This window comes from Staurois parvus, unplaced genomic scaffold (assembly GCF_062004578.1).
Source record: "Staurois parvus isolate SC_StPar_1 unplaced genomic scaffold, SC_StPar_1.0 ptg000151l, whole genome shotgun sequence".
NCBI classification, from domain to species: Eukaryota; Metazoa; Chordata; class Amphibia; order Anura; family Ranidae; genus Staurois; species Staurois parvus.
In genome coordinates, this window is record NW_028317947.1 from 5,711,329 (window position 1) to 5,725,546 (window position 14,218).

The window sequence follows — 14,218 nt, forward strand, 5'->3', positions numbered from 1 at the left end:
CTATCTTTTTAGCCAATTAAGCTGCCATGTTAGCCTCTGCTTGATCTGCAACTGCCATGGTGCTGCACATGTGATCAGTTATGACTCTATCCCAGGGGCAGACTGACCATTTGGAAACTCGGGCACTGCCTGAGGGCCCGGGGTCAGTAGGGAGCCCCATGAGATGCCCCTGGTACCTTTTTCATAGGCTTTTTTGAGTTTGGGCAAGGACACAGGGGTCCCATGATCCCCTATTGCCCAGGGGCCCCATGAGTTGTCAGTCCGCCCCTGCTCTAGCCATTTGATGGTCTGACAGTTTGGTTGAAAGCACAAGCAACTGTAACAGTTAACATTCCCAGCATGTAATATTTAATTGATGGGTTTAGTTCCACTTTAATTGTTTTCCAAAACAGTTACATTCAAGGTATACCATGAATGATAATTGTCACAGTTACTTGTGCTCTCAACCAAACTGTCAACCATCAAGTAGCCGGTGTAAAAATTGATCACATGTGCAGCAACATGGCAACTGCATATCAAACAGATGCTAAGAAAGTAACTTCCTTGGCTGTAAAGGATAGAAAACTGAAACCTGTTCAGCTGCTTTGGATTGTTACTTTGCACATCATCAGTAATTTTGAACTGCGTCAATAAATAAGTGTTAATACTGATTATTAATCATCTTAAACTGATCATACTCTACGGCAACGTGTGAATGCACATTCATTTATTTGAAGCTATTAAACTTTACGGTTTTTGCATATTGTTGTTTTTGTGAGTGAAATCAAGCTCCTGCTTTACTTTATTCTTTTAGGAGAGTCAAAACAATGTCACAGAGCTATAAGTTGAGAAATAGAAGAATTCAGTGGATTCCTTACTTGTGCAAAACAACTCTTTCCAGAAGGTTGAAATACAAATGTTTTATATTTTCTGCCAAAATAGTTTCCAAGAATGCTTTCAATTAGAAGCATATATTGTATCCTCTTCCGACTGGGAACTGAGCCCAATTTAATATGATCATCTGTTGTTTTCAGACGTCCCCTCACTCTTTTTTTATTTAAGCAAGATTTTCACTCTGAGAACTTGCAAAGGCTTTTTCTTCCCCTTGAAACACATTCTATCTTTGCCATAATGAACATGAAGGCTGTCATCATTCTCCTGGTCCTGTCATTGGCCACTATACTGGTGCTGGTTGCTGTTTTACTGTCAGGAACAGGAAAGTCAAGCCAAAGCTGTGATACCCAGTCACACTATCATAGCAATATCAACCCCAGTGCTGCACAGAAGAAAAAGATAAGCAACCAAAACTTAGTCTTTGCAGATCTGAAACCAGAAGAGTTTTCTGCAACAGTTGACTACCTGAAGAAAAATCTTGGTAAAAACTTGGTCAGTGCAGAGAATGCAAAGCCTACGGAAAATTGTATCTACTATATTGATGTTAAATATCCTCCAAAGCAGAAAGTCCTAGATTACTTAGATAACGGAGCTGAAAAACCTAACCGGGAGGCACTTGCTGTGGTTTTCTTTGGTGATCAAGAAGAACCCAACATTACAGAATATGTGGTAGGTCCACTTCCAAACCCAGCATATCTTAAGGATATTACCTTGCAGAAATACAAAGACAAGCTGCCTTACTATCGTCGACCTGTTATTGGAAAAGAGTATGCTGATGCTTATAGTATGGTCTACCAAAGTGAATTTTCCAAAGCACCTAATTTTTTACAAGCTCTTGGCTATGATGGAGACAATTTTGCTGCTCTTACAACTGTCCCAAGGGGCTTCAAATCTGGAGACAGAAGTACATGGTTTGTTATGTTTCTTAAAATGAAAGAAAGTTGTTTTTCTGTCCAGCCAGTTGGGCTTGAAATTCTTCTTGACCATAAGAGTCTGGATGTCACCAAATGGAAAGTCACCAAAGTCTTTTACAATGGTGTTTACTTCTCTAACATGGCTGATTTGGAAAAACAGTACAATGCTGGAGGAATTACTGTGATTAAGATTAAAAATGTAACTCCAGACAATGACATTGGCTCTATGAATCCTAAAACCAATCCTAAACCTGGAGCACCTTTGCAGTTTGACCCAACTGGCAAACGGTATACTGTTAAAGACAACCAGGTATCCTTCCAGTCTTGGGACTTTTCATTTGGTCTAAATGTGAACACTGGTCTACGTTTTTTTGACATCCGATTTAACAATGAACGAATTGTTTATGAAATTGGTACTCAAGAGGCAATTGCAGTCTATGGCTCTAATGCACCAGGTGGAATGATCACCAGATACCTTGATGGCAGTTTTGGTATTGGAAGGTTCTCCTTTGAGTTAGTAAGAGGTGTTGATTGTCCTTATCTGGCTACTTATGTTGACACTCATTATCTAATGGAATCTGAGACTCCTGAAACAACGAAAAAGTCCATATGCATTTTTGAACATAATACTGGAATGCCTCTTCGTCGACACTATTCTAATATGCACTCAATGTATTATGGAGGTCTGACCAACAGTGTTCTGGTTGTCCGAGCTGTATCAACTCTTATTAACTACGATTATGTATGGGATTTTATATTCTATCAAAATGGAGTTATTGAAGCCAAGATATACGCCACTGGATATATCAGTTCCTCGTTCTACTTTGCTGATGGGAAAGATTATGGCTCAAGGGTTGGTGAACATACATTGGGAACACTTCACACGCACTTTATCAATTACAAAGTGGATATTGATGTTGGAGGTAAGATTTATAAATATCTGATTATACAAACTATAAAAAGAAACACTTGGAAATTTATATTTTATAACGTGAAGTATGATACCAACCTTAAGCTTTTCTATGTACACACAATTTTGTCTTTTCTTTATTTATTTTGTGGCATCTGAACGCATTTTATTTTAAATTGCTGACCATTTGCTGGTTCCATTCAATTTCAGTCAGCTGTGATCATAACTACAAACATATTCCATTTAATCTGTTTTTGTTCTGCATGCTACAGAACTTTGATTGGAAAAATGTTTGATGTGCCACATATGTTACAAATCCTTAAAATAAAAATCAACTATTTTCAGCTGATCTAATTAATTTCCTTTTGATGTCAGGAAAGTTGATCAAATCTACACATAGAGTTCCAATAATCATAGATATGATCGAATTAAAATGTGTATGGAGACTTTACTTGTGTTTGATTTACAAAAAAATAGAAAAATAGTGTAGTTTTCGTATATAGTAGGTACAATCATTTATTAAGAAGGACACTAACAGAGTGCAGGTGAATGGAGGCATGAAAACGGATGGTGGGACAATGAACTGGAGCTCGTAATGGATGGAATTGATGGTAGTTTGGGGAAGGAACTAAAGATGGAAGGAGGGAGGAAAGCTGGTGTTCGAGGGAAGGAGTGAGATTTTTTGATGGAGCAAGGGTTCCAGGTGTGGACTGAGAACCTGTACCCTGGGAAAAAATAATATCAAGTTTTCATGGCAGGAATGTTTTCCTGGGGTCTAATGTAAGTGTGCTATACAATGTGTACCTGGTGTAACAGTCTTTGTTGGACATACTAAAAATTAGGCACTCCTAAAGGACATTTTTTTGGGACACATCTTTGCCAGAATTTGCAATTGCAGGTCTGAATGGGGAGCCACATATAAAATACCTACTGTGTGTCAGTGACTGTGGCTCTGATGTCTGAGCGGTGATGTATATCCACTTGGTGGATGAAGGAATACCAGAACAAGAATGGAGACGATTATTGGGGAGGGTGTGCTAGGAAGGTCAGATGCATGGCCATGCCCATATGTGTATTGCAGCACATGGTCTGAAGTTTGGGGTCAAGACAGTGTGCTCATCTGTGTGTGTATGACTGAGCATGTGTGTCTGGCACTGACGTTTGCACTAATTGCCCCATTTAGTGCTCAGCTCAACCTAGGAAAACTGCTCAATGGTCATCATCTCCTGTGAACCATGACCTGACCTGTGCTTCTGCTACCCTTTGTTTGACCTGACTTACCTCCTAACTCTGTTGTACCTGTATTTTCCACTGCTGACCTTGGTTAATGTCCTGACCCCAACTTCTGCCTGCTGTCTTGGTTTGTCTGCTACCCAAGTGATCTGGACTTTGTTGCTTGCTGAACTGTTACCTCAACTGCCTGGTTGTTCCAGTAACTGTGATATTGCTGACTCCTGTTTGTAGTGACTGTGATATTGCTTGCTTCTCTTACGTGTTTCTGTGCCTCATCTGCAAATTAGCATTCTGCACAGCTCCAGTCCAAAACTTTCCAGCAACTCAGCAGTATCTCCAAGTAGTGCTTACCCCCAAAGACACAGTACTTATAGCAGCAACTAAGTGTCAGGAGCATGTAAACCTGTTTATGACCCTTGGATTGGAACTTGGACTATTCTCAGAACTCTGCCTGCCTTTTGACTATAAATTTAACCCTGATTATTTAGAACCTTGTATGCCTTGTGCCTGGACTGTCATTGAATCACTCTGCTTGTCTGCCAACCGCAAGTACCTGTTTGCTGTGCTCAGTCTGCGCCTGTCCAAGCGTGGTGGCCAGGCACTACAGTATATACCGAGTACCGGAAGGCCTGCTTGCCTTATGGGAAAGGGGGCTGCTATAGGTGAAAAACACAGAAGCTAGCTATAGTGACTGACCACCAGCACTAGCGGTAAGGGTGACATTATCACAAACCTTTACCAAGAACCTTTTCTGTGAAGATGGACTCTACATAGGCTCATTTATTTAAGGAGAAGCTTTGCAAACTGATACACCAAGTCCAGGAACTGTCTGTGTGCATTAATGCACCTCCAGCAGTAATGCATGAACCAGTGCCCAAAGTTAATCTGCATGACCATTTTCTAGTGACCCCCATATGTTTTCCAACTTTAAAAAATAGTTGTATGCTATACTTTAAGCTTAGGCCATGCTCTTATGGTTCTGAAACACAGCTGATTAACCTGATTATTATATGGCTGAAGGGGGGGGGGGGGGGGGGCAGTCTTGGGCTTTTAGTCTCCCCACAGAATACCCAGCCTGAGGGTTAGCCAAAGCATTTTTAAAGGGTTTACTCGATGTTGATCCTGACCGTGCCCACGGGAACTAACCTTAGGTCATTACGTCAGCATACTGAGAGGATTGTTCCTCTGCCCCCTAGTACTCTGCCCACTTCTCCATCAGATCTTCCTGGGTCCTCTCAACCTCTCCAAGAGGGGGAGTGCATGCAAATTTAGGCACAGGTTCTAAGAATGCCAAGGCGGATGCCGTATCACGCAGCTTTAAGACCTGTTCAGAAACTTCTTCTAAGTTTCACAATATCTTACCTCCAGCACAAATAAAGGGGGGCCCTTTCCCCGGACCTTATGGAACCTATTTTAACAGCTCAATCTAGTGCTCTGCCCAATCTATTATTATTATTATTATACAGGATTTATATAGCGCCAACAATTTGCTCAGCGCTTTACAATATAACGGGAGACAATACAGCAACAATAAAGTTCAATACAAGAGGGATAGGAGGGCTGTGCTCCTCGGAGCTTACAGTCTACTCCATGGAAAGCTGTTTGTTCCCCTCCACCTTAGGCTTAAAGTGCTTTCAGAAGCACATGACGCTAAGACGGCTGAGCACCCAGGGATTACCAAAACTTTTGCTTTGGTTTCTCATGGGCTTTGGTGGCCCTCTCTCTATAAGGACTCATGTTTCTATGTAAAAGCTTGCGAAACCTGTGCTCGCTCTAAGTCCTCAATAATAAAGCCCTCTGCATTATCCCTACCTTTTCCTATCCCTAACCGCCCTTGGATGTACATCCAGGCTACCTTGTCCTCAAGTTCTGTTGTCTCTACATCTGCTGATGTGGTCCAGTCTGCTCCTAATCTGGTCCAGCCCATGCCAATTGAGCCTACTGCTTTTTCTTATCAGGACTTTCAGTAACCTGACCTCACCCTACTGCAACTACATCTGTTCACACCTCTCTAAGAAGTTCCATCTGTCCTTTGGATAAGACTGCCTCATTTGGCTAGGTGGAGCCCTCAACCTCTTATTAAAGCCACTCAGCATCCAGCCTGTGTTACAGCTATCCAGTTTGACTCCAGGGACATGTCACCTGCTATCCAGCCTGACATTACTCGTTTTCTCTCTACTGTCCAGTTTGGCTCCATAGACGCTTTGCCTGATAACCAACCTAACCTCGCTGATGCCCTGACCTTTGCTCAGCCTGATGGTTGTGTGTTTGATGCCCAGCCTTATGGTCTGATGCCTTGTGTCCAGCCTGCCTCTGATGGTCCAGTGCCCCATGTCCAGCTTGTTTCTCATGGTCCTGTGCCCAATGTCCAGCCATGAAGCTGCTGCTGATGGTGACAATACAATTTTTATTTTATTTGTATTCATTGGTTTTAAGAATTGCAGTTAGAGGTATATTAGTTAGTGAACACAGAAAACAAAAGTCGACAATAGCATTTTTTTCCTTTTTTTTTGGTGTTGGGGGCAGGCATCATACAAAGCAATAGAAACCGATTCTAAAGCAAATATCTTTCTGCAAATGTAAAGATGTAAGTTGGTGACAACACCATTGCTTGTCAATACACTTTGACATTTGGAAAGGATAGTGTAAGGTCATTGTGAGATCATGTGAATTTGGAACTGGGCCAGTTCAGACCACTAGCACAGTTTGTATATTCAATAATTTATAGGGCCCAGTAGGCCGCTCCCTCCCTGAATATCCCCTCCTAGCACAAATCCTTTATCCCTCAAACATCCGCTCTGACCAAAAATTCTCTCTCCCCTCCTAATCTCCCTCTCCCAACACAAATCCCCCCAAACACCTTCCTAGCATTTATCCTCCCCCCGTTTTCTCCTCCTAGCATAAATCCCCCCAGTCATTACTGCTAGCACAAATCCTCCCTCCCCCCCCCCATACCTCTTCCTAATACAAATCCACCATCCTGGTACAAATCCCCCTCCAAATCACTCCTCCTGGCTCTGATAAGAGCTAATCTTTTTTTTACATTTTGAATGGACTGTCTTTTCAAATACAGTAATACCTCAGTTTAAGAACACCTCGGTTAAAGTAATTTTCAGTTTACAAATGAAAATCCACTGAAAATAATGCCTCAGTTTACAAATTTGGTATGAATTTTTTTTGCAATACGAAGTGTATGTCAGTGCTGATTTTTAAATGCAATTGCTGGCTCTTTTTTTTTTCTTCACTATAGCTCACAGAATTAGCTGTCACTTTCCCCAAAGTTAACAGAAATGTTGTTTCTTTTAAGAAACTAAAAAGAAACATTGTTTGCCCCCCCCCCCCTTTCCTGACCTGCCAGGCTGCATGCTTTGAAAAGGGTCTGGTATGGATTTTGGGGAGGACCCTCACGCCATTTTGTTTAAAATTTTGGCGTGGGAGTTCCCCTCAAAATCCATACCAGACACAAAGGGCTTGGTATGGATGGGAAGGGGGACCCCACGCAGTTTTTTTAATTATTTTTTTAATTGCCGGCAATTCGTTTACATTCAGCTGTCAGTGGGGAACCCCGCTGACAGCTGAAATATTAACACATGGTTGTCACTACTAAAATGCTGCATGACTTGATAAAATAACTCATGCGGTATTTATTAGTGTTTACTTTTTTCTGATCTCCGGAACAGATTAATTGGTTTTCAATGCATTCCTATGGGAAACGGCGTTTCGGTTTAAGAATTTTTCGCTATATGAAAAGTCCTGCAGAATGAATTAAATTCTTAAACCGAGGTATTACTGTAGTTGGAAAATGTAGACTAATTTTTGAATTTGTAGTTATCCTTCAGTTTGTTTGAATGTTTGTAACTTTGGAAAAAGTTTGCAGCTTCTGAGCCAAGTCCACAGCATTTCTTGCTGCATTCCCCACCATGTCATACTTCACTTTACATCCACAAGTCACTGCCTTTTCAGCTCATAGTGGCAAGGACACTGCGTTTCTGGTAACATCAACAGGCATTTTATGTTCTTGCTAAAAATATAGTTAGGCTAAAAAAAGTGAACTAATAGAGCCACATATCTATGATCTGGTAAACCGCAATATATTACCTTTTTTGGGTTTATGCTTTAAGAAAGAAACAATGTGATAGAATGTTGGTCCAGACAGTTATTCAATTACTTTTGGGGATCAGAAAGAAATGTTTTTCTTCTGTGCCTATTGGCTCTGTGCCAGGGCTCCATTCACAAAAGCAAATTGCATGCAGTACTAAATATCACATGCGAACCGTCAATTCATCATACTGTTATGCAGTGAAAAAAACGGCCACCTAGCATACCTCGGGTGATGACATCAAAAGGGGGCAAACCCACCTTGTGACATCATCAGGTAGCCCCCACCCCTTTATTTATTTAGCAGCGAGAGGCTGCAGAGCTGTCATTCTGCTGGAAACTCCATCAGGTGCGGACCTCTTTTTTCTTTATTTGGGGGGGGAGGGGGCAGTGGATGGATCGCAATTGACATTGGATCTACTTCGAAGGACATTTATTTTTGGTTTTATTTTTTGTTTATGAATAAAGGACTTGCAAATCCCACCAGAATGGAAACATTTAAATAAAAAATTGCTGTGCTATCTCAATAATAGTGTCAGCATCTATATGATATATATCGCAGAAACTGAACAGACCAGCATTTCTAGCCAAACTGGAGACATTTAAATGAAAAATTGCTGTGCTGTCCTAATAATGGTGTAGCCCTCTGTGTGATATATCACAAAAGCTGATTAACACAATTGGCTGTCAAGGCCCCTTTAAGAGGAAACCTTACCTTTAGTGATGTATTGGGCAGAGTTAGTGCCTGTATAAATGTCAGGATGGGAGGAGCCTAGTTAGTTGGTGCATGGGAGCCAACAACCTCAAATTCATGCAGATGAAGTAAGCAACTGCCCAAAGGCCCTTAACAGGGCTGAAGGCCCAGGTGAGGTAGTTCAACACCCAGAAGGACCAGCTGTAGTTCACCTGACTTATTTACAGTGTTTTGTGGGCCTAGAGTGGAATGCAAAAGGCATTCCAGGCCACAGTCCCCTGAAGTGAGTTCTAGTTCTAGTTTTAGTACACCTGGGAGTGAGTGTACCATCGGGAACGGGAAGTGTGTCCAGTTGGGCAGAACTATAGGAGGAACATTGAGAAAGAGACTGGTATACTAACAAAGCCACCTGTTTCATACTGATGGAAGCTGAAGGCTGTGGACTTAGTATACATGGGGGAAAAAGGTCCCAACACTGTGGTGCTCCCAAGGAGAGTAGGTGATAAAGGTAGGTGACTTACAAATTGTGCGTTTGCATTTTGCTCCTAAGTGATAGTTACAATCCTGCTCCTGTGTATGGCGTTCCATGCTGAAGAATTCTAATTAATTAATGATTAATTGTATGGACATTCCTTTATTCTTAAATATTAAGGCCTATGGCCAGGAATGTCCTGATCTGGCTTACGGCAAGGAGTTTGGCACAGTATGGCAAAGGGTTCCATCTACCAGCAAGTGGGTAGCTGTCCTATCCAAGAAGAAGCAAGGCGGGACTTAAGGAGTTTGGAGAGCCAATCACAAGCACTATTACAATTATGTTAACAAGGTGTAACGTACATGTAAGATTTGAGTGGATAGAATGTGATCAGTAGCAATATGTAATCGGAGGGACATTCCATCCATTGTCATCAAGGATGTGTATTTAGTCCTTGTTACTGGGAACATTTGTGATTCGTACGGAGCTGGTTCGATCGACCAACGGATTGCTGTTTCTCTGACTTGCTCCATTCGCAGGGTAAATCCTGGTAAAGTTTTACTTCTGTCTTTTATTCCCTTTTATTTTATAGTAAATAGTCATTTGTGTGTCTTCTTATATTTTTTGTATTTTCTGTAACTTTTTACATTTTGTACATATTTTATGCACTACCCACTTTGGGAAATGAAATCTTAAAATAATTAGTGACTTCTGTGTATTTAGGCACATGCTCATATCTTCGGAGAGATTGGATTGGAGAGATTAGATTGGATTAGATTAAGTTGTATTGTATTTTAGTGCCTTTAAACACTCGGTCAAGCTCATTGCCAATCTGTATGCAATTGCACTGTGTGTGGGCAGATTGCATGCAGATTGTAAAAGTTAACAGGCAGAGATCTGTGTGTGTGGGGTATCCCAGCAGACCGTTCTGCGGATAAGTTGTTGGGTGGTGGCAGGCTACCTTTTGTGGTGTGTCTGGTGCGGGCAGGGGGGGGGGGGTGGACAGTGGAAGGGTGATTAACACTGGGGTTCAAGCTGTACATAGCTGGAGGGACCTTAGAAGGGTGGGTAATTACTAAGCTGGTCCTCAACTCTAATCAGTGCACCAGATTGTATGTAAGATTTGTATCTGCCAGTGTGTGGTCGACCAGCTGGATTAGAGTGGAGTCTCCATCTGGTGGTGGCCAGAGGTAGTGCGGGCTGTGAAAGTGTGTCATGGCTGATCTTATATACAGTTTTATATATTCAAAGTTAAGTCCCCTTTATTCCCTCTTTACCCCCCTGTCACGGCCGCACGTGTGTGCCTCGGTTAGCTAGTCGCTGTGGGCATGGCGTGTGGTTGGTCGTGACACAAGGGTTAGCAAACTCCCTGTGCTCCCAGTATATAGGAGAGATACCAACCAGCCACCACCCCCACCCTGACCACTGCTCTAACAAAAATCGCTCCCACTTCATGAGCCGAGCTGTTGATTTGAGCAGTGTTCAAGGGCACGTCGGAGGGTTGGGCTGCTGCATGTGTCTAAAGGCCAATACACACAATCAGTAAATCGTATGAAAAATACAAAGAATTATCCGATTGGAGAAGCACAAAAATTTTTCTTGTACAATAACAGATCGTATGATTTTCATTTAATCAGTAGTTTTTGTCCAAAAATACAATACAAATACAATACAAAACATTACATCACTTCTGAATTTTTATTCTATCATACAAGTTTTTTCGTAACTTTAGTAACCTCTTCATTTTCTATATGGAGACTAACATGCAAAAAAAAAAATGGGTGAACATTCATCTGGTAATCTCATCGTGTGTACCAGGCTTAAGACAATCCAACTCTTCTTATGCTGCAAGCATTTAACCTCCTTAGCGGTTTTCCCGAGTGTAGCTCGGGGTAAAATTTGAGTACCAAGAGCGGTAACCCCGAGCTACACTCGGGCTTACCATGCGGCGTTGCTCTGGGGGTCCCTGCAGCACTTACCTTGTCCTTCGCTCCCGCACTGTGTCCCCTGCAGCGTCCCCGGCCATCTCCTCCGGCCGATGCTGGCATCTGGCTTCCGTGTTCCAGTCCCTGTGACGTCGGGACGTACGGGCGCCGGAACAGGCGGGAAATTTGAAATTTTTAAAAAATGTAATTTTTGCTGTCATTGCTGTTTCAATGCATTTCACATATATTTTGTCCCTACTGCTTTGTCCTGTGCCCTGCCTGCATTTTGACTGTTCTTTCTGCCTGGAAACTTAGAAAAGTCCATGGCGTCCAAAAAGCGTCCCTTTACGTCAAAAGCGGTTTTAGAACAGCGATAGTAAATCAGAACCACTTGCAGAATTGAGTGATAATAATTTGTGGGGAAATCCGTCATCAGACACTGAAAATGATTTTGTGACTTTGCTCAGCGATGTGCGAATTTGCCTCTGTATTCCAAATTTCAGTGTGATTATTTCGGTTTGATTATATTATTGAATTAAATTTATTATTATTATATTATTATTTTTTATGATTATTTAATAAATTATAATTTATGATTTAGTGTTTCAAGTTTTATCATATCCGGAATGTTTACTAGACTCTTGTTCGGACAGATTTCAGTGAGTTATTCCTAAAAATTACAGCCTACAATAAAAAACTACATATTTCCATGCAAAAAAATGTACCGCTTTCAGCACAAAAAATCGGAAAGAATCATACCGCCGAGGAGGTTAAAGTAGCTGATACAAAATTAAAAAAAGAGACATACTGTATTTACTACAGTAAAAACAGCTGGACTGCATTACAAAATTAAATTAAAAGGGTTCAAGTGAACTTTAGGCACACAAAGACATATATATATAAAATAAACAGACACCTTTCCGTTTTATAATTTAAACAATATTTTTTTTAGGCATCGCTAATTCAGTTATGACTCAGGATATGCAGTTTAATCCTTTAAACATCCCGTGGCAGACAGACGTCAAGATACAGAGGCCAAAGGTGGTACGGAATATGTTGGAGACTGAAAATAAAGCTGCATTTGAGCAGAATGCCAAGATGCCTCGGTATATCCACATTGCCAGTAATTCCACAAATAAATGGGGTCACCCTCGTTCCTACAGAATCCAGATAGTCAGCTTTGCCGGAGAACCTTTGCCAAAAGAAAGTCCTATGGAGAATGCAATGGGATGGGCCAGGTAAGGCATAGTGGTGAGAAAAACAATTTTGAAATCAGATATGATCTACCTAAAGTTGGCCGACATGGACTAAAGTTTGGCCGGTTCAGTAGGAACCCGTTGAATTTGGATCCATGTACAGTATGGCTGTTCCTGTTCATGAGAAGTCGATCTAATATTTTCTGTTTTTCTTGAATTAATGCATGTAGATGTTTCCAGCCTGCATAACTCAATATTAACACCTGAAATCAGAAAGCACTGCATGTATATGTTTTAGCTAATCATAACTGAGGGCATCAGCTGTTCTCGATGTTTCATAATATGCAATGTTCTTTTAGTCAGCTACAGGGGTGGACTGACAACTTATGGGGCCCCCGGGCAATAGGGGATCATGGGGCTCCTGTGTCCTCGCCCACACTCAAACCAAACCCAAAAAAGCCTATGAAAGGTACCATGGACATCTCATGGGGCCCCCTACTGACCCCGGGCCCTGTGTCGGTGCCCAAGTTCCCCAATGGTCAGTCCACCCCTGGTCAGCTAGAGAAATTAGTCATTATGGCTTTAAAGGGTCACTGTCACATTGCCTATTCAGGTCCCCTTACCTGCTGATTCTCATTGCTCCCTCGTTCTCCCTCTTTCTTCTCAGCAGGCACAAAATACCTGGTGCTTTCAAATATGGGCAAGCATGTGACCCCCTCCAAAGAATCAAGAGCTGAATAATGGAGGAGGTGACATTACTGCTCTCCCAGGCTCCAACATCAGCCAGTATTTTGGTGGCAGCTGTGAAAGAGAAAAAAGTATCAGGGAGGTCTGGGGTGGTGAGTATTATAAAATCAGGGGACCTTAGCACAGACACTGCCATTTTTGTCTAAGTGGGCCAAGTGACGTAGTCTACCATTATTTATTGCTATCCCAGTTAAGGATGGTCATAACTACTTGATAATAATAAGCTGTTGTAAGCATCTCTTGTAACAGTTCAGCAGTTTTTGTCCTCCTAGAGCAGCGGTTCTCAACCTGTGGGTCGCGACCCCTTTGGGGGTCGAACAACCCTTTCACAGGGGTCTCCTAAGACCATTGGAAAACACATATTTCCAATGGTCTTAGGAACCAAGACACTGCTCCTCTATCAGTCTCCAGGCGGGTCCGCCCACATGCAGATACGTCCACATTTCCCTGGACCGCGATGTGTGCATGGGATGACGTGCCGCCCCTGTCATCTGGCCACATCCCCAGGATCACTCAACAGCTCCGCCTCCTCGCCAGTGATTGGCCGCCGGAACTGTAGCACAGGAGAGGCACACAGGCGGCCAATCACCGGTGAGGAGGAGGAGCCGAGCAGCAGCGCGAAGATCAAAGAAGATCGAGCAAGGGAGCGGCCGGAGGAGGAAGACAGCTGACAGGTAAGTGTCTGTAGCGTGCAGATGGTGCTGCTGCAGCAAGGTATGCTGGCCAGAGATGGGACAGGGAGGGAGCGAGCCCAGGCTGGAGCAGGAGTCAGCAAGGTAAGTATCATTGGTGTCAGTAGGAGGAATAGTGCCCCATCATTGGTGTCACTAATACCAATGATGGGGCACTATTCCTCCCACTGACACCAACGATGGGGCACTATTCCCCCCCCACTGACACCAACGATGGGGAACTATTCCTCCCCCCACTGACACCAACGATGGGGCACTATTCCTCCCCCTACTGACACCAACGATAGGGCAATATTCCTCCCCCCACTGACACCAACGATGGGGCACAATTCCCCCCCACTGACACCAATGATGGGGCACAATTCCCCCCACACTAGTATCAATGATGGTGCACTATTCTCCCCCCCCCCACTGACACCAATGATGGGGCACTATTCCTCCCACACTGACACCAATGATGGGGC

General features: G+C 42.7%; 1 protein-coding gene across 1 annotated transcript in view; it reads left to right on the forward strand.

Moving 5' to 3' along the window:
- Nucleotides 1-1,039: 1,039 nt before the first annotated feature.
- LOC149463872 (amine oxidase [copper-containing] 3-like) overlaps nucleotides 1,040-14,218 on the forward strand; it is a 31,775-nt gene continuing 18,596 nt past the window's right edge. The window contains exons 1-2 of the mRNA XM_089674374.1: nucleotides 1,040-2,710; nucleotides 12,072-12,357. Of these exons, the coding sequence (XP_089530500.1) occupies nucleotides 1,111-2,710; nucleotides 12,072-12,357 (1,886 nt within the window). The 5' untranslated portion in view covers nucleotides 1,040-1,110. The remainder of the gene's footprint in view (nucleotides 2,711-12,071; nucleotides 12,358-14,218) is intronic.